Genomic DNA, 26,485 nt, shown 5'->3' with positions numbered 1-26,485 from the left:
TTTAAATCTGCCAAACAGCATTCTCAAAGCAAAACCTCTTTCCTGAATAGTGGTGAGGAACAGTGTTTTCTCCAAGAGTGTTTCTGGTACCATAGATCCTGAGACAAGAGCATCCTGGGCTGCCCTTCTTAGAGTCATTTGAGTTCATTCAAGACCTTTGAGTTCATTCAGTCCAGCTGTTCCACCAGCACTGTCAAGGCCACCACATTTTTTTTCCTGGTAATTTTCTTGGTTCTTTTTTTTTTTTCTTTTATTGTGGAACAATATAAATACTTGCACACTACATCAGGTCCAGCCCGGTCACCACTGGGCTGCAAGCTGCAAGCACAATGCAGAGGCATTCAGGGTATATCCTTAGCATTTCCTGAGCAGAAAATATGAAAAAATAACCACAGATGAGGTGGTTCTTCACCCCAAGCAGTGGCAAAAACATTTCCCAACCACTACTCCTGCTTATGGGACAAATCCTGATGTTTCCACCTATTGCCTTGTCATGACAGTGGATGGGATGCACTCCCACCATGGTGGATTTCCATTTCCCACTTCTCCTATAAAATCATAGAATCAGAGAATTGTTTGTCTGGAAAAGACCTTTAAGTTCATGGAGTCCAACCCTTCCCCCATCCCTCCCAGGCCAGCACCACCCCATGTCCCCCATCCCCACATCCCCAGGGCTCTGAGACCCCTCCAGGGGTGATGGGGACTCCAGCCCTGCCCTGGGCAGCCTGGGCCAGGCCCTGACAACCCTTTCCAGGGAGAAATTCTTCCCCAGCTCCAACCTAAACCTCCCCTGGCACCACTTGAGGTGTGCCAAAAGTTCCTCTTGTCCCATCCCTTGTTCCTTGGGAGCAGAGCCCAACCCCCCATGGCTCCAACCTCCTCTCAGGGGGTTGCAGAGAGCCACAAGGTCTCCCCTCAGCATCCTCTGATCCAGGATCAACACCCACAGGGCCCTCAGATGCTCCTGGGCTTCAGAGCCTCCCCCAGCTCCATTGCCCTTTTTTGGTGTGATTCCCCCTAAAATTGAGCCCATCAGGACATGAGTGAAGGTGGAGCAGATCGGGGAGCAGACACCCCGTCCCACAGGCTGTTCCTTCGAGCAGCTGTAGAAAAGGTTCTGGCCCTGAGATATTAAATGGCTTCATCTAGATGAGAAACATGAATTTATTAATCATTGTCATATTATTTTTGTAGGCTGTACCGTTGCAGTGTTTTCGATTGAAGTTTTGATACTGAAATGAAAAGCTCGGTGTTAACCGTTTATGGACGTATTTTGAGCAGCTGCTGTTCTGTTTTAAAAACCAAGGCATTTCTGGTGCCTCATTTAAAAACAAGTGTGTTGCATTTAGCTGCAGCGAAAAGGAGGAAGGCAACATCTGCCTGAAACCATCACCTTTCATACCAAAACTGCAGCATCCAGCCTCCTCATTTGACCCAGGCCAGGCAGAGGAGGTTAATCCCCGGGTCCTGCTGGATCCAACACAACTGGAAATCCTAAGGAGACCAACCATACGCTGCCTCGGCCGTGCCCTTTCCTGCAGCCAGATGTTTCTTGTATGGGCACAGAGCTCATTTATTCTCCATCCAAGTTGTTTAAAATTCGGGCTTGTTACGAGGGGAAAAAATAAGCAGATGCTCTGAGGAGAGAGCTTTTCTTCTAAACATACACGACTCCTCCGAACTCCTTCTCACACATATGTGCTGTTCTTACCTTGCTTAGGGTTTAGCAGAGTGTGTGCAGTGACACAGTTTATCCTGACATTTTATGGCTTTTTGTTCTTTTTTTTTTTTTTTTTTTTATCTCCAGTAACAAAGGAAGCTGTGGTTACAGGCTCTATCTAACTTGTTCTAGCTCATTTCTTTCTGCTTTTTTTAAAAAATCCTATTGCGTCTTTGTACTGGACTGTGAAGCTGTGCAGTTAATGATTTGGTTTGCTAGACCACTGGTTAGGCTTTAATTGGTGGAAGGTTTTTCAGGCCGAGTAGCTGAATCCTTCAGAAGCTTCTTGCTGATGTCTTAGTCTTGTGAAAATTCTGAAATTGCATGCATTTCCCAGCAGTGTGTAGAATAATAAATACAAAATACCTGGAAAAGCAATATTAGCCAGAAATATCCTCCTCTTTTTTTTGTCAGAATGTTGAAGCAATGTTGTGGACCTGTACAAAAATTGCTGGGAAGAGAATTTATGGTAAAATTATGATTCAAAAACAAGTATCTCCTGCATATTTCATTAAAATACATCTTTTAGATAAACTACTCATTTAAAAACTGCAGTGCCTTAACGTGCATTTTCCATACATTCCATAATTTGAGTACATTTCCTTTTCCATAGGAAACTCCAGTTCGAGTTGTCCTTCAGCTTTATCTTAATAACTGGTCTGTCAATCATATTTTCATTATGAAATTTCTTCTGAAAAACATCTCTCTCTCCTCACAAAGGGAGGAGTCTTTACCCCCTTTGCCTATTTCTGCAATGATATTTCAAAACAGAGATGAAAGAAAATAAGCTCTTTCTCTTGCTGAGGTGATTTACAGTAGTTGATACATAATTAGCTAAAACTGTGTTCTCTCATAATCAGTCAAGAGCAGAATCTGTCTAGGATTAAGAATACCTTCAGTGGTTTTTGGCAAAGTTGATAAATATGTTTTAGTCTCTGCTAACTTAGAGAAAAAAATACAATTAAAAGCAGATAATTGTTTCAAAAGCTTTGGGTCCAGATCCATTAAGATTTGTAGCCATCTTGCTCCTTTTTTAGGAAACAGAAGCAGAAAGCACAGAGGTAAAAGCCTAAATTCACCACATTATTTAGCTGTCTGTCTTCACATTGATTTTAGACACTCTTAAGAGCTTAAATTCCCAAAACTGGGTTTCAGAATAGGACTAAGACCTAAACCCCTTCAACATTCTTGATGAAGGTACCGTAATTCACTCTGCAGTTAGGACCTTTTGCTGACTTTTGCTGGTTTGTGCTTTATTTTCCCCAAGGAACTGAGGGTCCGTGGTCTGCTCCTGAGTTTCAGAGTTGATGGAGCAGAGCCAGGGGAAAAGGGATGCAGATTTTAGGAAATGGCATCACCTCAACATGGTCAGGTCTTGGTGGCACAGAAGAGCCTGGAGAGAGGATGTGGTGTTGTGCTAAAGGTGTCAAAACCTGGTGGGGCAGGGGAGCCTGCAGAGCATCCTACTCCTGCCACCTGGGACTAGACAGATTTGTACTTAAAACATGGAAAACCTGAGAAATGAGTATAATATAGAGGGGTACTGAGCTTTCTTAGAGCCATTAAGGTGGAGGTGGGAACCTGATGTTTGGGAAGAGTGCACTAAAATCAGAGTAAATCATCCCAATGCCTCACACTGACTGGCATCCACTAGTTTTTGTTCAATAATAAGAAAAATCACTCCCCTAACTACCACAGGCTCCAAGCTAATGTGTCAGCAGTCAAGAAGTGCTTTATTTGCACAATATCTCATAGTCTGCAGTTGCAGAAAGTACCATTTAGAAGAGGAGTTGCAAATACCATAATTTTAATCTTTGGCAGACTTCCGCTGGCCCATAATATGAAAAAATTGTAAAGACTGAAATTATATTTACATTGTTCCTACTTGTTTTTATTTGTTTTATCAGGCTAAGGCTTAACTGCTTTAAACAAACCATCAGTGAGCAAACATTTGACAAAGACTTGTCAAAAGAATGAAAATCAGAGCAGTGGCTCATAATTTCTTTGAATGCCTCTGTTTAGCTGAATTGCCATCATGGTATTTAGACAGAATTTTGCAGATGTATAATTTTTGTTGTATTTATTAAAATAAGCCACAATAAGGAAACATTTTTACTGCCTTTACAATTGCAATCTTAAATTTCTTTTATTTAAACAAATGAATCTGGAGAGGTTTTTGTTTTTTTTTACACTAGAGCATATTCATTTAAGGTATGTTTTAACAGCACATCTTAACATGTGGGAACACATTGCTTTTAGACAGAACTTAAGAGTTTTCTAAAGCTAATTGTCACAAAAATTATTTCCTTCTGCAGGATAATGGATCTCCTGAAGAACATGCAATTTATGTTTGGGACCATTTTATTTCCCAGTCAGCTGCAGAGAACGTGTTTTTTGTTGCTCACAGTTATGGTGGACTTGCCTTTGTAGAGTTGGTAAGTGTGACTTCCCCTTTGCCTTTTTCTTTTCCCTGAAGTCTTCCACTGATTTTCTGAATTCTTTGTGATCACCTTCTTGAAAGCAGCATTTTAGGAACAACTTTGAACCAGTGGTCAGATACAGATCTGTGGGGTCACTGCATTTTACCCTGGTTTTGGGTCAGATAATAAGGTCTCAGGTGTCCATGAACCTGCAGAACATGTTGGATCCTCCTTCTCCAGGCTATGTACCAAAAGGCAGAACTCTGTGAGTTTCTTCTGTGGGGCAGGAAAACTGGAATTCCAGGCTGAAAACAAATAAAACATTTTCAAGTGAATTCACCATTAACAAATGCACCTTCTCAGATGTGGATTGGAACTGAGCATGAGGGGAAACTGAGAGCTTTAACCCAATTTTGCAGGCTTTTTTTCCACAAAGATCTGCAGAAGTTGCTGGCAAGACTTTTTATTTTTGCCATGTATCAGATAAATAATTAGATAAATATCAGATAAGCCCTGAAGGGATGTAAGGTGGGAGCCCTACCCCGATGCTGGGACTACCAAAAATCCATTTAGTCAGCCTTTCTCTTTTGAGGGCAAATTTGTTCACCCCTCCTGGCATATGAAGAGCTTGCTTGTTGAACTTTTTTTGAACCAGTATGTTGAGCTCTTCTATGCCACTTGTATGAAATAATGTAGCTATGGTCTTTCCTCTTAACTGTGGAGTGCTGGTGTGATCAGGGCATGTTTTATTGCAGAAAACTAAAAAATTTAAAAACCCATTTATTGGGGAGATAGGAATTTCAGAACATTGCCATTGGTTTGGTAGACACAGGAATCAGCAGATCTACAACTTCTGTCTCTAGCACTTTGTTTTATTCTTAGCTTCATGTTCGTAGTTCCTGACTGAACCTCAGATGAATGCATGAGTGTTTTGTTTTTAATCTCGTGCTGCTCTAAGTAGCAAGAAGGAACCACAGTAGAGCCCCTTTTGTTTTGAGAACTTCAGATTTTTCTTAACCCTTTTCCTCTGTAGAAAATAAAGCCATTTTTATTATCCCTGTCATTCCTGAAGAGGCTTTTAAAAATATGTATGATGTCCAGATCTGAGGCTTGAGAACAGTTCACCTGATCCTTTTCCAAAGGTATTTTGCCACCAGGTCAATGCAGGTTCTCAAAACTGAATTTTTAAGTGACCAAATTATGAAGTAATTCCTTCTGTAATCACAACTTTGAGCAAGAAGTGGGTTGTGTTGCATGTACTTACTCTTCAGATGCCAAGGTGGGCAGGGAGCACCTTTTCTGTCTTCACCTTCCTGCCCAGTGATTTTCTTCTGCCCCATTTTTGAGCCCAGCTTTTTCTTCTCTGCCTTGTCTGTCCAAAGTGAAACATTAGCAGAATTTTTGTAGATTTTTTTTTTTTTTTAAGACATCACTGGGATCACCAGACACCTGCAGGTCCATACGCTTAGCACAGGGCAGGAATGAAAATCAGATGGAGACCTGTGTCAGTGTTTCTGAAACAAAGTGCTTTATCTGAAGGAGGCTTGGAGAGTTTTTCCATCACATTTCCATCAATAGCTTGAGGTGGCATGGGTAACAGATGACCAACGTGTCATTCCCATTTTGCCTGTTTCTCTTGTCAGACTGGTGGATATTTCTTCACTTTTGTTCTACTTTAATATGGAGCACACAGATGTTTCAGAGCAAGACTTGACTTCTGACCTTGGGGCTTCCAGGGTCAGGGTGCTCAGGGCCTGTGAAATTATCACAAGCTGAGCTGAAGTTTTTATCCATCGCAGGAAGCAACCAGTAAGTAAGAAGTTAAAAAGGAGCTTTGTCAGAGAGACAAGATGGTCTCAGTAAGGGTCAGCTTCTGTAGTCTGCTGTCTCTGCAGGAGATGCATGCCTGAGAGGAAGAATATAATATATAACCATTGGCATATCACATATCTGTCATGCAAAACTAGACCTGGGAAGTGTATTTAATGTAGCCCAGTTGTTTTTTAGGAAATCATAGAATATTAACACCTGGTTTTGGTAGAGGTGGTTTAACATCTGAGCTCCACTGAAAGCAGTTTAATTAAACATTGCATTCACTGAAGCAGATATTCAATATAAGCCCTCTACTATTTTATCACATTATTAATTTGTAAGATATTTTTTTTTATCTACTTTCTATTCAACTTTATATCCATATGGCATTTAGTAATTGCAAAGAGCTCAAGGAAAAAAAAAAAAGAAATGGAGCAGCTGATGGGCAATTACTGTCTTATGACAAATATGTATTTGATCACTTCACTTTCTTGCCTGCTTTGCGTGGGGGAGACAATGAGGGTGATAGAGCACCATATAGCAACCATACCACCTCTACACTTGCTATACAAGAATTTTAGGTCCCCTGCTTCATAAAATTTTAGGTTACAGTAGTTATGGAGACCTGTTGCACAGCTGCTCCTTTGGCATCCATGCCTCTTACAAGAGAGCAGTGTGGAGCATACAGTTTTAATTTGGAGCAGAGGTTTCTGCTGGGGCCCTCTGCATTTTATTGTGCCCTCAGGGAAAAAGGCAAAAAAAAAAAAAAAAGTCCAAAAACATTTGTGCTTTCAATTAATACCTTTTAAATTCACTGTGTATGTCCAGCCCTGCAAGGCCTGACCCCTTTGTCTACAATAACTTGGACACAAGCATCCTCAGCTCATCCCTTTGTCACAAAGCTCTGGTGTTAAGCAGAGAAACCAAAAAAAAAACCCAGATATTCAGCAAAGAGCTGCTCATGGTCATTGGTACCACTGTGTGAGAAGAGATGCTGCTCTACCAAAGTAGCATGGGGCACAGGGGCAGGACATGTCCAGCTGCCTACTTCTGAACCCAAAGACAGAACAGAGCTAAATCTCTTCTGGCTTCTGAAATCCAGTGCTGGGATGTGGGCGTTGTTTTGATGAGAAATTCTAAGTAGAAAGAGGGCAAATATCACCATCACACATGAAATTGGTATAGAAGGAGGAACATTTATATCTATGAACCTTTGGTGGCCAGACCTGGTCTTGGTTCTAAATTTCATCTCACCATAAAAGTCAGTTTATGGTTTCAAAGTCCTTCATTAAACAAACCAGTAAAACTTGCCTATAGCAGCCACAGCATCTAGCATTTTTATTGGTCTTTGCAGCTTTTTAATCTACATTTTTGCATGTCTGTGATTTGTGGGAAGCTAAGAAAAGCAGGATGAGCTTGTAATACCATGTTTGAATGCATAGAAACTCTTACCCAGTTCCTGCAACACAGATAGACAATTTCTGTCCCTTGCTGGGTCACAGAGTTCTGAGGGAACAACTGAAAGTGATTGAACATGTGTGGAAAGCAAAGTTGCACCAAATGTTAAAATGTACCTTATTATTTAGTCATTAAAACTTTGTTTGCCTGTGGTTTGAAATGAAATGTGCATCGACACGTAAATTAGTTTTTGAAGTAAAAAATACCCTAAAAATAGTTGCTGGGTCACTGTGTTCTGCTAATCATTGATTTTGAAAAACTCGAGCCATGATTCACAAGCACATCTCAGCTTTTATACTTCTGTTATCCCTTGCAGAGTGTAGTCAGGGATTTATTTTCAGAAGCAGCTTGCTGTAGTTATGGTAAATTGTGGAACTTTCCCAACTCCTAGCTTATAATAATTTTATGAAATTTAACAGAAAGTGAGAATTTCAAGTTGATGGAATCAATTTTATATTTAGTTTACAGAAAATAAGTTTCTGGTACAACGCCTCCATTAGAGGTTTTCTGCCAATTTTTGTGGGTTTACAATTATTTTGCTTTAAAAAGAATGTTTTCCCTTGTCATTGCCTGGCATGAAAGGCCTTCACAGGATAAAAGATATATTGTGTGTCCCCCTGCCTACCTGAGTGCTGTGACCATCCCTTGCAGGTGTAATTACAGCATCAGGACCTGGCTGCATGTGGAGGGGACAGAAAGGGTGGTCCTAGGATGCTGGGTGACATGTAAAACCAGTTGTGTCCATCAATGTGAAAAACACATGTGACAGCTACTCATTTCAGAATCACAAGAAGGATTGTTAAATCTAGGCTTTCAAAATTGTCAATTAGGTATTCAGTATCCTGAGATTTAAAAAGAAAAAAAAAAAAAGATTTTGTGGAATATTTTTCCTTCTTGTCTCCTGTATTCCTGAGACCTTAGGCTCTTCACTTTCTTTCAAGGGTTTCCTCAGCACCTTATGAAGCAGAAGTGTAGATTTAATTTTAGTTAAGTAATATCTTCAAGAAAAAAACCACACCAAATACCATGGGAATCGTGACAAAATTGTGAGTGGTATCTTCAGCTTACAGCATTCATGCTGCTGTAAAAATGCAGAACACTTCGGGGAATGTAATATAATTAAATTAGGAGAAAGAAAGTAGGTTCATTGTCTTTGAGCAGATGAGAAACTATTCATTGTGGTCTTTGTTGGCTAAATTGTTGGATGTATATATTGACAATTTGCACAGAGGTGTCGATAAGTGACTGTGTGCATTTTTAGGCAGCTTTGTTAAAATGAGAGCCCTTAAAAAAAAAATTAAAAAAAAAAAAAAGAAAGGACTGTATCCACTGTAGCTCCCTAGTTCTATCAAAATCAGCCAATTTTGACCATTTGGAATGATTTTTAGGCCCCTCATATTAAGATATGCTCTGCCATTAGGCTGCCACTTCATTTGGTTGCATTGTGCTGAGTACGGCAAGGACCTGACCCTGGCTGGAGCTGATGGATGCTGTGATAGTAATGATGATAAATGGACACCTGCTGAGCTACCTGGGGGTCTCTGAGCCTGCATCAGTATCCTGGCAGGAGCAGAATGCAATTTAATAGCCTTAATGACTGGGCTGTGAACCTGTCATTAGCTTTTCATTAATTTAATTTCCTGAAATTTCGGCTTGAAAGGTTCGTTGTATTTGGGTTTTTATTTATGTGTGGTTAGATAAATGTATCTCTATACTTATGTTCAGTTTGGCTCAAGGAGTGATGAGCAGAGAGAGGGCACTGTGCATATGCAACTCTTAATTTCCCTGACTGACATTCTGAATCAAAATACATCTCCTGATGTGTGTGGCAGCAGGAACTCAAGGCCTGTGGTGGCTGTAGGAAGGCATGGGAGAGAGCTGGACATAGAGAGCTGAGAAGCAAAACAAGACCAAGATCCATATTGTGAAGGAATGAAGCAAAGTATCACTATGATTCTAGATTTTGTGAGCATCAAAGTTAACTAAAAAAAAAATAAAAATAGAGGACACTCTTCTAAATGTTGAATGTCAACTGGGAGAGCAGTGTCCAGTTGTTGGATAGATCATCTCACCTTACTCTACTTGTTTTAGGACTCATATATTTTTGTGCACCTCTTTGAGTCAGGTCGTACTTTGGGACACTCAGAAATACAAGTCTGAAAGCAAAAATGGGATTTTTAAACTCTTGTGCTTCTTGGGAAAAGGTTTGCTCTTCTGGAAAATGTTGAATGAGATATGAGGAGGGACAAGAGACGTTGGTGGAGAAACAGCAGTTGTGTGTGTAAAAAGAGCTGGACAGGAGCAGGGTCACTAGCCTTGGGGGAAATTTCTTTTATATTTCTATTACTGACATGGGCACACACAGTAGGTATTTGTGCTAATGAAACTGGCTCCTGGCATAAAGTGGTGAAGTCATCACTGTTGGTATTCAGAAGCAGAATTTCTGCAGTCATAGAAATGAAAGGAAACAGCACAAACTTAAGGACACTTAGGCATGGACCTGGTAGTCATCTGTGTTTATGTAAAACAAGAGAGATCTCATCACCAGGGGACAGCAGGGATGGAGAAGCCCTTGGACAAAGGGTTTCATTGCTGATGGCTGGAAGTCAGTGACCCAATTAAATCAACAAGAGCCAAATGTGGCCCTGTGATTTATTCACTCCTTCTGTCCCAGAAAGGGAAGTATCAACACTGGCCAGCGTGCTGGTGAGATTAATCTTAGATGATTGGAGACATTTGGGAAGATTAACTCAGTCCAGAAGAGGTGTGGGAAGAGGTGTCAGAAAGCTCAGGGTGAGCTCTTTTACTGGAAATGATGAAGGACGTGCCGTGGTGAGGTGCCACATGGAGATGTCCTACCTACCAGGATCAATACAGCCATAGGAAGAGTACACACAGCTTCTAAGCTTATCAATCTTACTAAGAGCTGTGTGTAATCTGCTAATGCTCTTGCATTAACTTTGGGAGCTATTGAAGAAAAAGGAGATTGGGTTGTCTACTCTGTATTTGCTACAGGGCAGAGTTTAAGAAACGTGGCTTGTTCAGCCTGGAGAAGGAAAGCTGAGAGGGATTGGTAGCACTCTGCAAATACATGGAGAGGGTAAACAGCAGGGAGGGAGAGCCCTGTAAGCCAAAGAACAATGTTGGCACAGGAACAGATGGATTTAAACCAGACCTGAATAAATGTAGGATGGCATTAGGTTTCTGAGTGCTGGATGAGGATGGCCCATTTGGGAGCAGGAGAACTGGGGCAAAGCTGCTGCCCAGCCTGACCCACACGTGGCAGGAGTTGTGTGAGGGGTTGTTGGTCCTTGGTATGATCCTTGGTATGATCCAGGAGCTTGTGTTCCTGTGAAAGCCAGTGTGTGCAGGTAGCTGTTTCCAGCCTCAAAACAGTTGGACTCAGACTGGATTTTGTTTTCTGGATTCTACCCCTCTCTTGACTCCAGGTTCACTCCACTGGAAGCCCTGAGTTTGAATGAAAACCAGGTTAAAACTCCATACTCCAGGGTCTGCAGACATTTTTTTCCCTTTTCTTGTTATTGGAAGTAGTGGGCTCATTTTTGTTGGTGCTTTCTGAAACTCACAACCTTCAGCTTGCCATAGAAAGCAACAGGGATTGCGGACCCCATGGTGAGGGGTTGCTTCAGTGAGGAAATTAAATGATGGATTGAGAAAAATATACTGAAGGGTCTTAATATGTGTCACTGCCTGCTGTACTGGGCAGTCCTTGGTAATGAATAAGCAGCCTCTTGGCTATTACTGATATATATGTACAAAAAGTGGTTGTGTCTGTATATATAAATCCACATATATATTTATATGCCTATTGCCTATTTTAACTCGGAGCAGGTAAAGATTTTGGGCCACTCTCAGCCTAAATAAGTAAGCTGAGAAGTGTACAGGGGCATCACTGTTTCACTTGCTACCATTTATTGTTTTTATCCATTTCCACGGTGGTAGCAAACCCATAGTAGCACCTTGTCCTGAAGAGCTTGAAGTCTGGAAGGGTTGTCTAATGGGAAGAGACAGAGGAATGATGGACAATTACCAGGCAGTTCAGATCACCATGGTTGCAATGTCCTTTTTGATTTTTTGGTGTCTCAGTTTAAAGGCCATGTAGGCATCCCCTCCCTCAGTTCATCCTCAGCCCTCTCAGCTTTGCCACTGGATGGAAGAAGAGGATGGATGCAATAAAAGCCCAGCAAGTGTTGGTCAATTCCAGAGAGTGGTCATGTTTTGAATATTAATCCCTCTTCCTTCCCATGTTCTAAGGAGCTTATTCATTACTTTTGGCTTCTTCTTAAGCATTCACTAATGTAATATCTCATGCTTCACGCAGCCCAGTCCATGGGCTGATGCTGACTGTACACATGTCCCCTCCTCACTTCTCTCAACAGGAGATGAAGGGCAGTTCTTGATGGACTGGAACAATACACTGAGTGCCACCAGTATCACCAGTACCACCATCATGACTTAACATCTCCTTGGACCCTTCATTTTCTAGTTTGACACCAAAGTTGGAATGCTGGCTATAAAGTGAGCTGGAGATGGGTAAAAATAAGGGTTATCTGAAAATCCAGTTGCTTGGATATGTTTGTATCCCACTGGATTTGGAGTTAAAAGAAGGAGACCTCCCTTTTCTTTGCAGAGTCTTTTCTATAGTTGCATCATCTTGCTAGTTTTATATTTTTATAATTTCTTTTGCATCACTTCAGATTCTGTGCACTACATTTGGCTTTAGATTTTGGTATAAAGAGCTTTCAGATCTTTGGGAATTGTTCTCATGCTTCCATCCCCTTGTTCTCCTGTTGCCCAACTATAAAAAACTAGGCCTTTCTTTTTTATATATATAATTTTTTCCTCTGTGAATTCAATACTGCTTGTCAACAATTCTTTGGCAGTATGCTAGGAATCAAGCTCCATATTTTAAGTGCAGTTACTCTGGTTAGACCAAGGTGAACTTCAGTGTCTTTGTTCATCTGTGCAACATGTTGCTTCGTGCAGCCAAAATGGTACAAGGGTTCTTTTTTTCTATTTTTTTCTGAAGTTTCTTTGAGTTTGGTACCCACTGATGGTCATGTATCCCTCGGAGTATTTTAATGCTCTCCATTTCCCTTTTCCAGTGGTATTGAATGTAGTAGATTATTTTCATCCCTTTCTCTGCCCTGTAATACTACCTCACATTGTTCTAAATTAAATCTAGGTGTGTATTGGCGCTTGTTGATGGGGATGACAAACTAGATTGTCACTTCAAACCCTTATGTGCCACAGGTCTATGAATCTTGGAAGCTCATTTTGTGTTTCTTTCATGCTTTACTTCTCTTGGCAGTTTCTCCCACTTTAATGTCACCTGCTAATTTAATTAATTCCAAATCATTAATGAAGATGTTAAATAAAAACTATATTTGGCATCTATCCCTGTATCTGACTAGAAACATCCTTCTGGCTCAATAAATTCCTTTGTATTGGTATCCTTTCCTGCATTGTTTCAACTGTTTGGAATTCTGCGAGACAGTGTACTTATCAGTCAGTGTATTTTTCATTTCAAATCCTAGCTTTGAAAGAAAAAAACAAAAAAAAACAAAAAAAAAACCAAAAACCAAAAAACAAAACCAAAAAAAAAAAAAAAAAAAAAAAAAAGAGGGGGGGAAAAAAAAAGGAGAGAAAAAAAGAAAAAAACCAAAGCACAGGGCTGTGTTCAAAGAACACGTCACTCATCCTTTCAGTTGTGGAGATAAACTTCAACCCTCGAGCCTATCAAAGCTGATGAGGCAAGGTCCGTGTGAAACCACCTCCTTAAAATGTGCACAGTACACCTTGGATCCCAACAGGCAGCTCCAGAACAACTGGTTTTCCTAAATTTCTCATTATTAATTTTTCTCATTATTAATAATTCTCATTATTAATTTCCTCACTGGCTGCCCCAACTTCCCAGAAGTTTCCAGTTCCAGTAAGCGCACACCTTCCTAGAGGTGTTTTCTCTCTGAACCACCTGAGACTCATCACACCTCTTCCAGACAGTGGTAACAAGAGAGAAGTCTTCTATCCCAAGCCTCTGAGTGCCTGGCATGCCAGTTCTTTGCCTTTTCTCCACTCCTTTGTTGTAAAACTATTCCAGTCCACTTCTTGGCTCCCCAAGGTGAATTCCTGGGATGCTTTCCTGCCCCAAGTCCTGAGGCATAAATAAATCCCATCCCCTGTTCTTTGGGTCAAGCTCTTCCCTCCATCCAGACTGATCTTGAGACTTCACCTTCTCAATTCTGGAAAAATCTACAATTTGTGTTCCTTATTAATTATATTTAATCCACCTGTTTCTGAGTCACATCTTTTTGCTGTGGTGTGTCCCTCTCAGCTTTCCTCAGCCTCTGCAAATGCCTCCTTCCCAGCAGTGGTGAAGTCAGGGCAAGAAAATGGAATTTTTGGAACACCACCTTCTGCAGATGTTTCTGCATCTAGAAATGGCCATGCTTTGGCCCAACCAGACAACATGAGTGCTGGGGTTTGTTGGGTTTTTTTCCTCAACAGGTAAAATATGGCATTTTGCTGAATTTTCTGTGTTCTTACATGTGGCTCTAAATTGGTTTGGAGAGCAATTTAAAAGTAAAGATTTCACATCTTAGGCCATCATTACAGTCTAAAGGGTTTTTTGAATGTATATATGGATATACTAATAAGGAAAAAAAATGGAAGGTTTGGATTTGCTGGTATGTTTTAAAAATGGGGAATATCACATAGATGATTCCCTAACAGACTTTGGGTGTATTTAGTTTATTTTATCTGAAATATTAGGCTGTTTTAAATTCTGGTGGTTTGTTGGGTTTTTTTGTTTTGGTTTGGGTTTTTTTGTTTGTTTGTTTTCTTTTCTTTCTAATGGAAAAAAAAGTTTTAAATATAAAGTTGTCTCACTGCAATTTCATATTATTTCCCATTTCTGTTGCGTGATCTTATGCTGAGGAGGCTACACAAGAGTATTCTGTTATTGTTAATTTAAATGTTAATTATGATGAAAAGTATATGTGTGCCTTTTGTGTGGAACAGTAGAGATTTTATAAGACTTTAAGACCTGGTTTAGTGGATCAACCAAGGGAACTGCAAGTTAATAATATATTAGGCACTGCAAATCCGAGTGGAGTAAAAGTAGTCCAAACATTCTGGTGAAGGGAGCTCTAAAACTGTGGTACTGTAAGAAGCAGCTGGAATTTGCATTTTATCCTAGAACTTTCCTTTCATTAATCTACTGAAGATGTGTTACATAGCTCATTCAGTATATTAGTGAAGTATTTTAATATTAATAATAGCACAAGTACCAGTGTTTAAATGTTAAAATAATCCTATTTAAGGGCTTTGCTTGAATGTGATATGAAGTAAAAATATGTAAGTGGATTTTGCACATATATTCATTGAGAAAATTGTGGTTTTAACACTGCAGAACTGAACTGGGATTTTAATGCAAATGTGTCAAAGCACAGGAGTAAAATTTCCTCATAAATCCGTGAGAAAGTAAATAGTTTAATTAGTTATTTTTCTGACTTTTCCAAGGCAAATTAAGTGTAATAGTGACTCTCAGTATCCTGGAGCATCAGGATACAAAGTGCATGTGTTTTTTACAAGCTTGATTAAGCCAAAGCACTTTATTTGCTTGTCAATACCTGGATTATATTTTGTTTTGGGTTGGCTCTAGCTGTCTGACAGGAGTATTATACCTTTGTGCTACGAAGTTAGGAGCTGCTAATGATCTTTAAAAGCAGAGTTTCCTCAGGAAAAAAGTTTCTTGCAGGCTTCTTTGCTTGTTCCTTCATCCTCCTCCTTTCCCTCTACATCGTTTTTCCAAGAACAGATGATGAATAATGTTTAGGAAATCATCCTGCACAACTCTCCGTGGGCAGACTTGTTATTTTAGCGATTTTGATTTAGTTACCAAGTAGTTGGTGAACCTGTATGGTCCTGTGGTGATGAATATTGCTTTGTGCACCATGCAAAGTTTTATTCCAATTTGGAGTGCTTTGGAAGTATTAATGCTGTATGTCAGCTGCTCTGCTGAAGAGCCTGAGTGTTTTCTTGAATTCCTTCAAAGCACAGCTAAAGCTGTCGAGGGTACAAAAAATATAATTACAATAGTCTTTGACAGAATAAATTTCAGTCAACAGAGTGATGATTGTGATGTTAGATCTCTGGTGTTGTGGTTTGTGTAAATGATAAACCTTTTTTTTTTTTTCCTACATCACCAAGTACTTTACTGAGTAGGTTATAAGAGAAAAATAAAATACCCAAATAATGACACAAAACCCTAGCCACACCCCTCTTGGTCTCTACCCTGGTGGGCCCATAACTTCCAGTGTTTTATAAGGTGTAAAGAGCACAGAGATTATATTTTCTCAGCCTTAAAAAAAAAAAAAAAAAAAAGAATTGTTAATTTAACCCTCAGCAATCTTATTTCACTTCCCTGCTGTTGCTGTCTGCAGCAGATTTTTTTTTTTTTTTTAAACCAGCTGTTGAAAATAACCTAGTTTAAAGAGTTCATGTCTGAACGTGAGGGATTCATCATTATATATTTACTGTCTGAGGCTGATATAGCTCTAAGGTTTTTCAGATGCCATTGATCTATTGCGCATGTTCCCTCCCCGGGTTGCAGGACGTGCTTCTATTTGCATAAGGCCCTGGGCAAGGTTCTTTCTTGCATTGATTGGCCTGTCCAAGGGAGCCTGATGTGCTCCTGCATTGATCACCCTGTCTTTTCTTGGAAGGCAGTGTTATGCCGAGTTCATCTCAGACATTCTGGGGAGAAGGGGAAACTTTACTGCAGATGTCTCAATTTTATTCAGATGTTCCTTTGAGTATAGGCCTTTACTTTTTTTTTTTTTTTCCCCTTCCCCTTCTTCCTTTATTTTTTTTTCCAGGATAAGTATTTTTTACCCTTTTTTTATTTTTGTTTGTTTGTTTTTTTTTTTTAATTTGGATGCATTTCTGAAGTTACAGCTCAGCATAAACCCGGAGTGTACTGAAAAGCTGCGTTAAATAAAATCCCTATTATGTACACCACTTATTCCATGCTGTGGGTTTTTTTATTTTAAAACAATGCCTATAGCTTCCAGCAAAAATCAAAACTACTCTCTCTTCAAAGAGTCTGCAATTATAAGAGGAGACTTAATCTAAGCCTGTGTGTGCTGCTGTCTTTGCAGATTAATATTGTCAGTTTGTAACTTGCGGGATTTGTACTAAATTCTCTTCAGTCTCACGAAAAACAATTTAAAATGGCATCTTTTGAAAACTGTGGCTAGATTTCAGTTTCCCAGAGTCTGCACTTCAGGAGGAGTCACACAGGTAAAATTGCTTAGAGCAGAGCAGTGATTGATCAGCTCCGTGTTGGTCCAAGAGGACAAATGCTTCCTCGTGATGCTCTTGTGACCAACATCCTGTGTCAGGGGCTGCCTTCTCCAAGCCTGGGTTTCACAACTGGGTTCTCAGCTCACCCTGGGAAGGGGATGGAGCTTTTCAGCATCTCCTGCAGGAAGAGCCTTTGTTCAGGAGCTCTGAAGCCCACAACTGTGGTTCCTGAGAGCCAGGGGTTTGCCTCCATGCTTGATTTTATGGGAGAGATGCCTGGTCCTTATCACCTCCACCAGCCATATATCTGTGGTCAGAAAATTAGCACGTGGCCTTCCCTGTAGGTAGAGGTGAAATGGGGTTACACCTGATGGGTGGCTCAGACCAAGTGAATAATAGGGCGTGTGGACTTCACCAGGCTCGTGATTAGTGTTCCATGTTGGTGAAAAAAATGCCTTATGAAAACGTCCCTCTCCTACTGAGTATCACAGAGCTCTTCCTTCTTCCTTTTCAAAGACAATTTAGTATAGATCATTTTGTGGATGTAGAATGTAGACTTTTCATCAAAGAAAGTAAGTATCTATTCAGAGACATAAAGCTATTACATAAATCATGCAAGGTTTGGGGGGTTTGGGGTTTTTTTGTGGGGTTTTTTTTGTGGGGTTTTTTGTTTTTTTTTTCACTTGGATTATAGTTTCCTGTCTTTCACAGAAGCAATAATGCATTCCATTGTATTGCCATCCTTTGGCTTAGGGAACGTATTCCTTTGGTCATTCAGTAAAACAAAACTTAGATAAGTCTAATTCAGGTAGCGTATATGAAATTTCATCTTCATTATCATGCAAATGCAGTGAGAATGTAACATTTCCCAAGATGTCATTTAACTATCAGGATCTTTAGAAAATGGCCTCTCAAAGCCACAAAGCTAATATTCTAGAAGAAAGCTATATAATACCTAAAAATTGTCTATCCTTATTCTATGTGAATAACAAATGTAATAGGACAGGCTATTATTAAAATAGCAAAAGAATGTGTTGACCTATTGGTACAGAGGATCTTTTCTTTCTTTTTTTCTTTTCTTTTTTTTTTTTTTTTTTTTTTTGCACCAGTGATGAATTCTGAGCTTTCCATAGCACAGAGGATGAACATGCAAATACAAATTTCAAAAATCTGCAGGGGAAAAAAAGAAAAAAAAAAAAAAAAGTTGGATGGTAACTGGAAATCTGTTCTGTTTTGTTTCAGTATTTAAATGAAATCAGTGCATATTTATACCGATAAGTATTTTGTTATATGCAACGATATCCTATGCAAATGTTATATATATTTTGTGTCTGCATTGTGCACAGATTGTGCATCTGCAACACTTTTCACTTATTTTAAGCTGTCTTTTGCTGGTATTTGAGTCAATGAACTAGAAGATGAGTGCAGGCTGAATTTGAGCTAATCTCTTAAGTGGGGACTTGCTTTTAATTCTGAAATAAAAGAAGAGCCTGAGTATCTCATAGCAGCCCATTATCTGTGTTATTCAATTGAAGGAAAATGCTGGACTTGCTTCCATGCAGGGCAACAGGACCTGAAAAATTTCTGCTAGCAAAAGACATCTTTTGCAAACATGTTCAGTTTTGAAAGGGGAAGGGTGGGACACAGTTGTTTATAAGCAATTAAAATGAAGAAATCTAATCTCTTACTTCAGGTAGAAGTACTCTCGGTGGGGGGAGGGGGAGAAAATAAATAAATAAAAGTATCTGTAGCATGCAAACCATTGTGCTGCTAAACAAAGCCTTAGAAAAGCACCATGAAGATGGGTAGAGGTGCTTCCAGAGTTTCTGGTATCCTCCATGGGTGTTATACAGGAAGATATATTGCAGATACACTGCAGTTATTTGTGGCCCCAGGTGATGTCTGGGCTGTGCTGAAATAAGTGTTTTGAGTGGATTTTAATAATTGCTTGATTGCTGGGCATCTTCAGCATCAGGCATACGGGTGAGTTCTTTCACTCATAAGGTCTGAGGAAAACGGAGCAGCAGAGTGTAAAACCCATACCTTTAGGGTTCTTTTCTGTGAAATTCCTAACTTCTGTGACCAAAAAGTGGTGTTTTTCAGATGCAGCGCAAATATTTTCAGATTAGGTGTTTAAAGAGTGACATTCCAAAGTCTGCAGTGTTTTTATTTTTAGGTTTTTTTTTTAAAGCCATAGTTTTAGAGACTGAAGAAATTGCAGAGGGTGTCTGAAGTGTCAACTCTCTCCTGTGTCACTGAGACATTTCAATTTTACAGCCACGTTCCTGAGGAGAAGAGGTGGTTCTGTGTTGTTTTGCTAGGGAGATGTGTTCAAAGTCCAGGTACTGCTAATATGACAGATACCATGCAGCAATTAAAAAATGTTTTCTGCTCCTTCATTCCCACTTAAACGTTTTTACTCTCCACGCATCGTATGTACGTGGTGTCAGCCCTTCACTCAAAACCTCTTTGATGATCGAACTGGCAGACTTCCATCCCATGCAGGGTACCCTAGTGCATTTTTTAAAAGGAGGCTCTGCTTTGACATTAACCTTTATTTATGATTTTTTTTTTTTTCTTTTCTTTTTTCTTTTTTTTTTTTTTTTTTTTTGAGGTGAAATGGGGTGTTTAAACGATAAAGACTCAATCAAGTGCTCCTCAACGCTCGTGGTCTGGTGCAGCAGTCTGGAGAGGGGATTGATAGAGCTTCCCCCTCTCACTTCCAAAATGCTGATTTTCTGTCATGTTTGCATTTTAGGGACTCTCCTTTGCTCTAGGTTTAGTGAGGTCACCGTCTGAACCCAACTTTGTTGCCAAAAGGGTAATGGGTGGTGGCGTTCCTAAGGATAACGTGTAATAAAGACAAAACAATTAGGATCATCCTGCTTTGCAGAGTCTCATGTTGCTTCACACTGCCTTTCTTCCTTTCTTTCTCCAGGAAAGAAAAACAAAACAAAACAAAACAAAAAAGATTTTAAAACCCCGAGCAATTGTCCTATTTGAGCAGAAACTAAATCTTTATTTGGCTGGACAAAACTGTTTTCTATGGCGTGCAAGATAAAATAATGTTATTATTTGCACTGCTTTGGATTGCACTCCCTTTGTATGTACTCAGTACATTTTTATATTTTTCAGCATTCTCCTAAGTGAAGCTTTTTTACTCTAATTGTGAGGCAAGTGCTACAGAAAAAAAAAAAGAAAACGAAATTTGAAATTTCAATATCACTATATTTGGGAGTTTCACATGAATCTGTGGAAAGGGATAGCAAGTCTATGGTTTGTAGCTACAGGAAATTAAAATCAGTTGTATAATGCGCATTCCTCGAGCTACCTTTTTTTAAAAGGGAAGAAAAAAAAAATAAAATAAAAATCTTCCTGCCTTCTGCTTCTCTTTCGTATGCACTGAAGCAACTCTTTGCGGGCTGAACAAATACTTCTAAATCAGGTAACTCAGGAGATGCATCCCGTAGGAAAAAACACCCACCTGCATTCCCTAAGCCAGGCACACACAGGCATATGCCAGAGTGTGCTGTTCTGTGCCTCTCCCTGCCCGCATGCATCTCCACACTCCCTGGTATAAAATTCTGAGTAAGTTTTAGCAAGAGTAATTTCTATAGCATCAAAGACCCATTGATGCGGGTAATGCAGGAGGTGTGTTTCCATCCTTCCCTGTTTCCCCCTGACCTCTCGCAAATCAACACACTCCCCTTCAATCATTCCTCTTCCACCCAGCTGTATCCCAAGTGAAACTTTCCAGCCTGGCTGCAGCAAACACTGCCTGCCTGCCCTTCCACGGCCACCACCAGCATCTCCCTTCCCTCCTCCGCCACCCCACCGCGTGCTCCGAACCGGCCCCAAGTGCCCGGCTACCACAAAAACACCAAACCCAACCAACCAAAAAAAAAAAAAACAACAAACCCGAAACAACCCTACATTATGGTTTATAAGCCACGCAGAGATAATGAGTGATGCTGCGGGAACATCAGCCTTCAGGTTCCTCTTTTTCTTTTCCTTGGGGTCGTTCACCCCGCTCAACGCGCAACGGTCTCGGTGTCCTCGAAACGGGGAGCAGGCGGCCCAAGTGCGGGGTAAATCACAGCTGCTTCCCTCTGCAAAATTTAACTTCTGTGGGCCAGCCTGAAGTGTAACTCCCTGTCACATTTTCTGCAGAAGGTTGACATCCTCGGGCACCAGGGATCAAGCGGTGCTACGGCAGGCGACCTTGTCTTTTCTTCTCTTCCCTTGGAGTCGCCGTTAGCATCCCTGTGCCTGAAAAGGGGGGGGTGGTGGTGGTGGTGGTGGAAATAATAAAAACTTTCTAATATGTAACTCTGCTTTCACCTCCCACCTCCCAAAGTGGTTTGTGCTGAGCTGAACCATGCCGGGGGTTTGGGATGGGTTCCCTGAGCGGCAGCACCATAAGTCTCCTGAAAAAAAAATATATTTTTTGGTGATGGCCACAGAAAGCGGCGTCTGCTCTGAACTGCATTTGGATTATTTCTGCATTTGGATTATTTCAGTTGCTGCTGCTAACTTCTTTCAGATTGCTAAATCACTGCTAAAAATCTGATGACAAAAAAGTCCAAATCCTTCCTTTTTTTTCCTTTTTTTTTTTTTTTTTTTTTTTTCTATGGCTACGTTCTTGATTTAAGCCTGAATCTGTGTATGCCATTTACAGGTTTTAATGAATCTTATGCAATTAAAGTTTCATCAGCAATTGTGCCCTAATAGTTTTTGTGAGGTTTCTGTTATCTGCTGTCATTCTGAACATTACATTTCCAGCCATTTGTCTCTGAAAAATGCACATTTGCCACCTTCACTTTAAACGGGAATCAATTTATAATGCACACTGTAGTCTTTTCGTAAAAGCCTAATTATGTACATTGCTTTTTAAAATGCAAGGATAGGAATAAATGTCTATTAAAGCTTCACATGGAAAAACAGAATACAAACATCTTATGATCTGAATATATTTATAAATATTCCCTTGCACTTTTTATGCAAATGAAATTGGGAAGCACTGTCAGGCTCCGATTTTTTAAATTTTAATTTATTTTTGTTTGGTTTTTTTTTTTTACACTGTTATGAGTGGCTTATTTGGCATCTCATATGTGTCTTTTTATAATGCTCAGGGCTTTTCCCATACACCTGTAACTGGTGCCATCTTGTATCATTCTTTTATACCTTTTGTCTTATTGCCTCTACTTCACAGAAGATGTGAATGCTAATGATCATATGACGTATAGCACCGTTTGCAAGAACAGATAGATTTTCCTCTTTGTCAAATGTTTATGCAGTAAAATGAAAAATTAAACAGCAGTGGTGCGGCTCGGTTGTGCTTTCAGATGAAATAGAACCAATCCTAAAGTTTTGTAGAATTCTTCCCATCAGAAGGAAATTTTTGAGAGTGCTGAGGGATGGTTTTTATAACCAAAGAGCCAAGTCTGAGGTAATTTGCTAAAAGGCAGAGAAGTTACGTTACAAAAATTATTGATACTGGACCTGTAATAAAGTCTAAATAGTGTTGACCTCCAATTAACAAAAACAAAACAAAACAAAAAAAATGGGTGGGAGGACGCCAAAACTCCCATTATAGCTTTAATTATAATTTCTGATGGATTCAGAACCTTCTGACTGTGCTCTGGCCTCTCCAGCTCAGCCATTCAGCCCATGCTGCCTGTCTTGTGCATTCAGCAGCTCCTGTTGGGCATCTTCACACCAGGGAGTGGTTCTGCTGGGCTCTCTGATGCCTGCCCTGATGCACGGCCCACTGCTCCCTGCAGAAATCTTCTTCTGTTCTGTTTTATTCTGAGCTGCCTGCAATATTAAGGACACCGTGGGCATGTTGGCCCCCTCCCCCCCCCGTGTGCTTGCACATCTGTGTGTCTGCACGTGGGGTAATAACTGCACTCCAGCATGTCTGCAAGTGTGCAAGTGATGGATGGGTTGTGCACTCAGCCATCGTGTGGTGCTTTGCCATGTGTGTGCATGAGTGAGAACACTGTGCTGCACCGCACACACACACACAAATGCATCCCTGCAGACACATCCTTGTGTGCAGATCCATGCATATCCATCCATGGATGTGCATCCGTGCAGACAAATCATTCTGCACACATCCTTGCACACCCATTGACAAGTGTGCATCCTTGCAGACACATCCTTCTGCTCACATCCATGCACACCCATCCACGAGTGTACATCCCTGCAGACACATCCTTGCGTGCAAATCCATGCACACCCATCCACGAGTGTGCATCTCTGCAGACACATCCTTCTGCACACATCCGTGCACACCCATCCACGAGTGTGCATCCCTGCAGACACATCCTTCTGCACACATCCTTGCACACCCATCCACGAGTGTGCATCCCTGCAGACACATCCTTCTGCACACATTCATGCACACCCATCCACAGAAGTGCATCCTTGCAGACACATCCTGACGTGCAAATCCATGCACACAAACCCACGCACACGCATCCTTGCACGCCCACACACACACATCCTCGCAGACACCGCCTGGCACACACACCCCAGCACACACACAGACCCTGACACACACACCCCTGCACACACTCAGCCCCATCCCACCCCTGGACCCCCACGGCGGGGTGGGGGATGCCGCGGGTCCCCGGCAGCCAGTGACACTAGAGGGCACTGCTTGTCCTCGGTTGCAGCATCCTTCTGGGACAGCGAGCAGAACTCGCCTGAATTCTGTAATCTTACTTTAATTAACAGTTGAATTCTTATTAAGAAATTCCAGCCTGCTTAATTCGCTGTTGGTTTGTTGTTTTGTGGGTTTTTTTTTTCCCTAGCCTTGTGTTAATACAACGAGGGAGGGAGAAGTTGTCAATACTTGCAAACAAATACAGGATCAGGTGTCCTCTACAGTAACAATATTTTTATTACTATAAAAAAAATAATAATAAGGATAAAACTAAAAACAAAACACAAAGAAAAATCAAACACCTCACAATGTCATTCTTGGCAAAGCCAGAAGGCTGAGTTTGCCCAGAGATGGGGTTTAGATCCCCTGCCAGCTGTGCTTCCAGCCAGCAAGCTTGATGAGCAGAGTTAGAAACACGTCAGGGAAAGAACTGAGGAGTTAGGGTGATTTATTCCTTCAAAGGTCAAGAGAAAGATAAACAGAGGACAGGAATAGGAAGTTTAAAGAGTGTGTCTTTGGTATGTGTAAAATGTGCATTGTTCATGTTGCCCTTGGGAAAATGCTTCTTCACCACTCAGCAGTGCGTTACCTGAGTTGATGCTCCAAGTTCAAAAGTTCTTTTTCCTCCTGGTCTGGTCCCATAGCATTATCTGGGATGGGATTTGCTAAAAAAAAAAAAAAAGAGTTTGGATGGTCAGATTAATCAGATGAGTAAAACCATCCGTCATTTTACCAACATCAGAAAATTAATACCAGGGGAAGACATCTGATCAAAACTAAGCACATCCAGGCTCCATGTGAGGACACCAAGCATTGCTGTGAGCTCATCCATGCCTTCTGCTGTCAGCAGAGCACTGGACCAAGTGGTGCATGCTGGCCAGACCAGGTGTTTTCCTTTGCTATGACATTCCAGCTCTCAAGTTCAGGAAATAAATCCCTGTTCATTGCTGAAACTGTGATTTGCCATCAGGCCCTTTGTCAAATCTGGTCTGGGTCTTTTTGTTTTGCTTTTTGTTTTTGTTTTTTGTTGTTGTTGTTGTTGTTCTACCTCTCTGTTTTTTAGCCAAAATGTTTCCTTCTGTTTGACTGCTGCTAAATGTCAGTGAGTGTGCAAATTGTCTCACACCAAGCACTGATGAATGTGTGCAGTTAGCACTGGTTTTCCTGTTCTCTGCGAATGGTCTGTTAGTTGAGGCGATGGGTGTTCAGTGCAAATACAAGGTTTTCCACCCAAAAGTTCTGATTTTTCAACTGTTTGAAACTTTTTTTCATAAACTTCTAAAAGATTGTCCTAGCTGGAATTCGTGGAAATTCAAAGGCAGGCCAGTCTAACAGTAGGCTTTATTTTGTGCAGACCGAATTGAAAGTATTTTATTTTAGTCCAGCATAATCACTTGCAAATGTCAAAGTGATTTTGAGCCATTGTAGTTCTTAGTAGCATTGTAGTTCTTAATATTTTTAAGCAGTGCAGTGAGTATGTGATTTTCTGAAAAATCCTTCTGGAAGTTATTGCACAACTCCAGAGGATATTATCACATGTTTACCGCAAATATATAGTTTTTCTAATTATTTCTGCATAATCATGTAGTGTTCTTGGACAGTCTGGTTTCCAACCTGATCTTTAGTAATAGGTCTGTCTTTTAACAAGATCAAGCATCACCTAGTTTTGGTTTATTGGTTTATAAGCAAAAAAAACCCAAAAAACATATGTTTAATCAATATGGAATTACTCCTTTAGCATTCACCATTATATAATTTGAAGTCTTACTCTGTGCATACTAACAGTCTACAAGCAATGAGATGCCAGAACTGCTATAATAGGATTTTCCCCCTCCTAGCGGGATGTTGCTTATGGCTATAAAAAGTTAATTTCAGATCCTGATACACTTGCATTAATTTTTGAGACATTGGCTGAGCATGGTGCAGCGAAGAACAACACGAGCACCGCACCGTGATGCTGCAGCTCATCGTTTGTTACCTCCAGACAGAGGAAGCAGTGTTAACATGCAGGCCACAATGCTTTAAAAAAAAAAAATTAAATAATAAAAAAATAAACAAAAAGAGGTAGGGAATTGCCAGAAAAGGTGTCCCGGATTTCTTCCTGAGGGCTTTGAGGAGAAGACTTGAAAAGAAGAAACAATAGCTTCATCATCTCTGAAAGGCTATTTAAATGTGTCCTGGCATATTTGGGAGATCCAGTCTGTGCACTAAAATAATATTTGATGATGAGACTGTAGCACTCACCAAGCTGTCCTGCCTCTGAAGAGGGAACACATCTTCGTGGCAGCTTAAAAGTATGATTTATGTGTGAAAAGAAAGTGATTTAGGTGCTTATCATCTGTGATACGTGCCATACCTCGGTTATATTCTTTGGAGTATTTGCTGACAAAAGGAGCATGTTGTCTCTTGGTTTGCCAGTGAGGGATCTGTTGACTCCACAGCTATGCAAAAAAACCTCTCATCAGCACCTATTCTAATCAGTGAGAACTTTACTATCAGGAAAAGCATGGTGCTACACTTCTGTACCAGTACATTTATTTTGAAATTAATAGGGAAAAATAATACAGAGCCTGTGCTTGAGATGGGCTAATAAGCGTGCCCATGAGACTTTCCTTTTTAAGCACTAAATGAAAGCTTTTGCATTGCTAACAGGCTACAAAAGTTGCTTAGGTAATAAGACTCTTTTTCTCTTATCAGTAAAAAAGAAAAGGGGAGGGATGGGATGGCTCAAGGGATTGGTAATCAGATTACAAAGTCTTTCACTTCTAGGTCACTGGTTCAAATCTGCCCCCTGTTTAGTAGTGACCAAAAGCTGTTCCCAGCTGATGGCTTTTCAGGAGCCTTTGTGCAATGCATTAGTGATCTATATCCAATGTCTGGTGAAAATCACTCCTCACTGTTGCCCTGGGAGTCTCAACTCAGACCCTTTAAGTAGGAATAAACGACCTGCTCACGCACTGAAGGGTTTGGTGGTTTATTTTCCAGGAAATAATTGTAATAAGTTAGCAGATCAGTGCAGCTGAATATGCACTGTCACAGCTGCTCCGGGATTCAACAGCAGACCCTGCTTCCCAGCAG

The 26,485-nt window shown here is 40.5% G+C and overlaps 1 protein-coding gene across 1 annotated transcript in view; it reads left to right on the top strand.

The window, feature by feature from the left end:
- The window catches only part of FAM172A (family with sequence similarity 172 member A), a 204,094-nt gene that overhangs the window by 159,139 nt on the left and 18,470 nt on the right, over positions 1–26,485 (top strand). Inside the window, exon 9 of the mRNA XM_030467632.1 lies at positions 4,036–4,155. Within this exon, the coding sequence (XP_030323492.1) occupies positions 4,036–4,155 (120 nt within the window). The remainder of the gene's footprint in view (positions 1–4,035; positions 4,156–26,485) is intronic.

The sequence above is a fragment of the Calypte anna genome, chromosome Z, assembly GCF_003957555.1.
Source record: "Calypte anna isolate BGI_N300 chromosome Z, bCalAnn1_v1.p, whole genome shotgun sequence".
NCBI classification, from domain to species: domain Eukaryota; kingdom Metazoa; phylum Chordata; class Aves; order Apodiformes; family Trochilidae; genus Calypte; species Calypte anna.
Note: the sequence above shows the minus strand (reverse complement) of the source record. Positions and strands in the feature narration are given on the sequence as shown.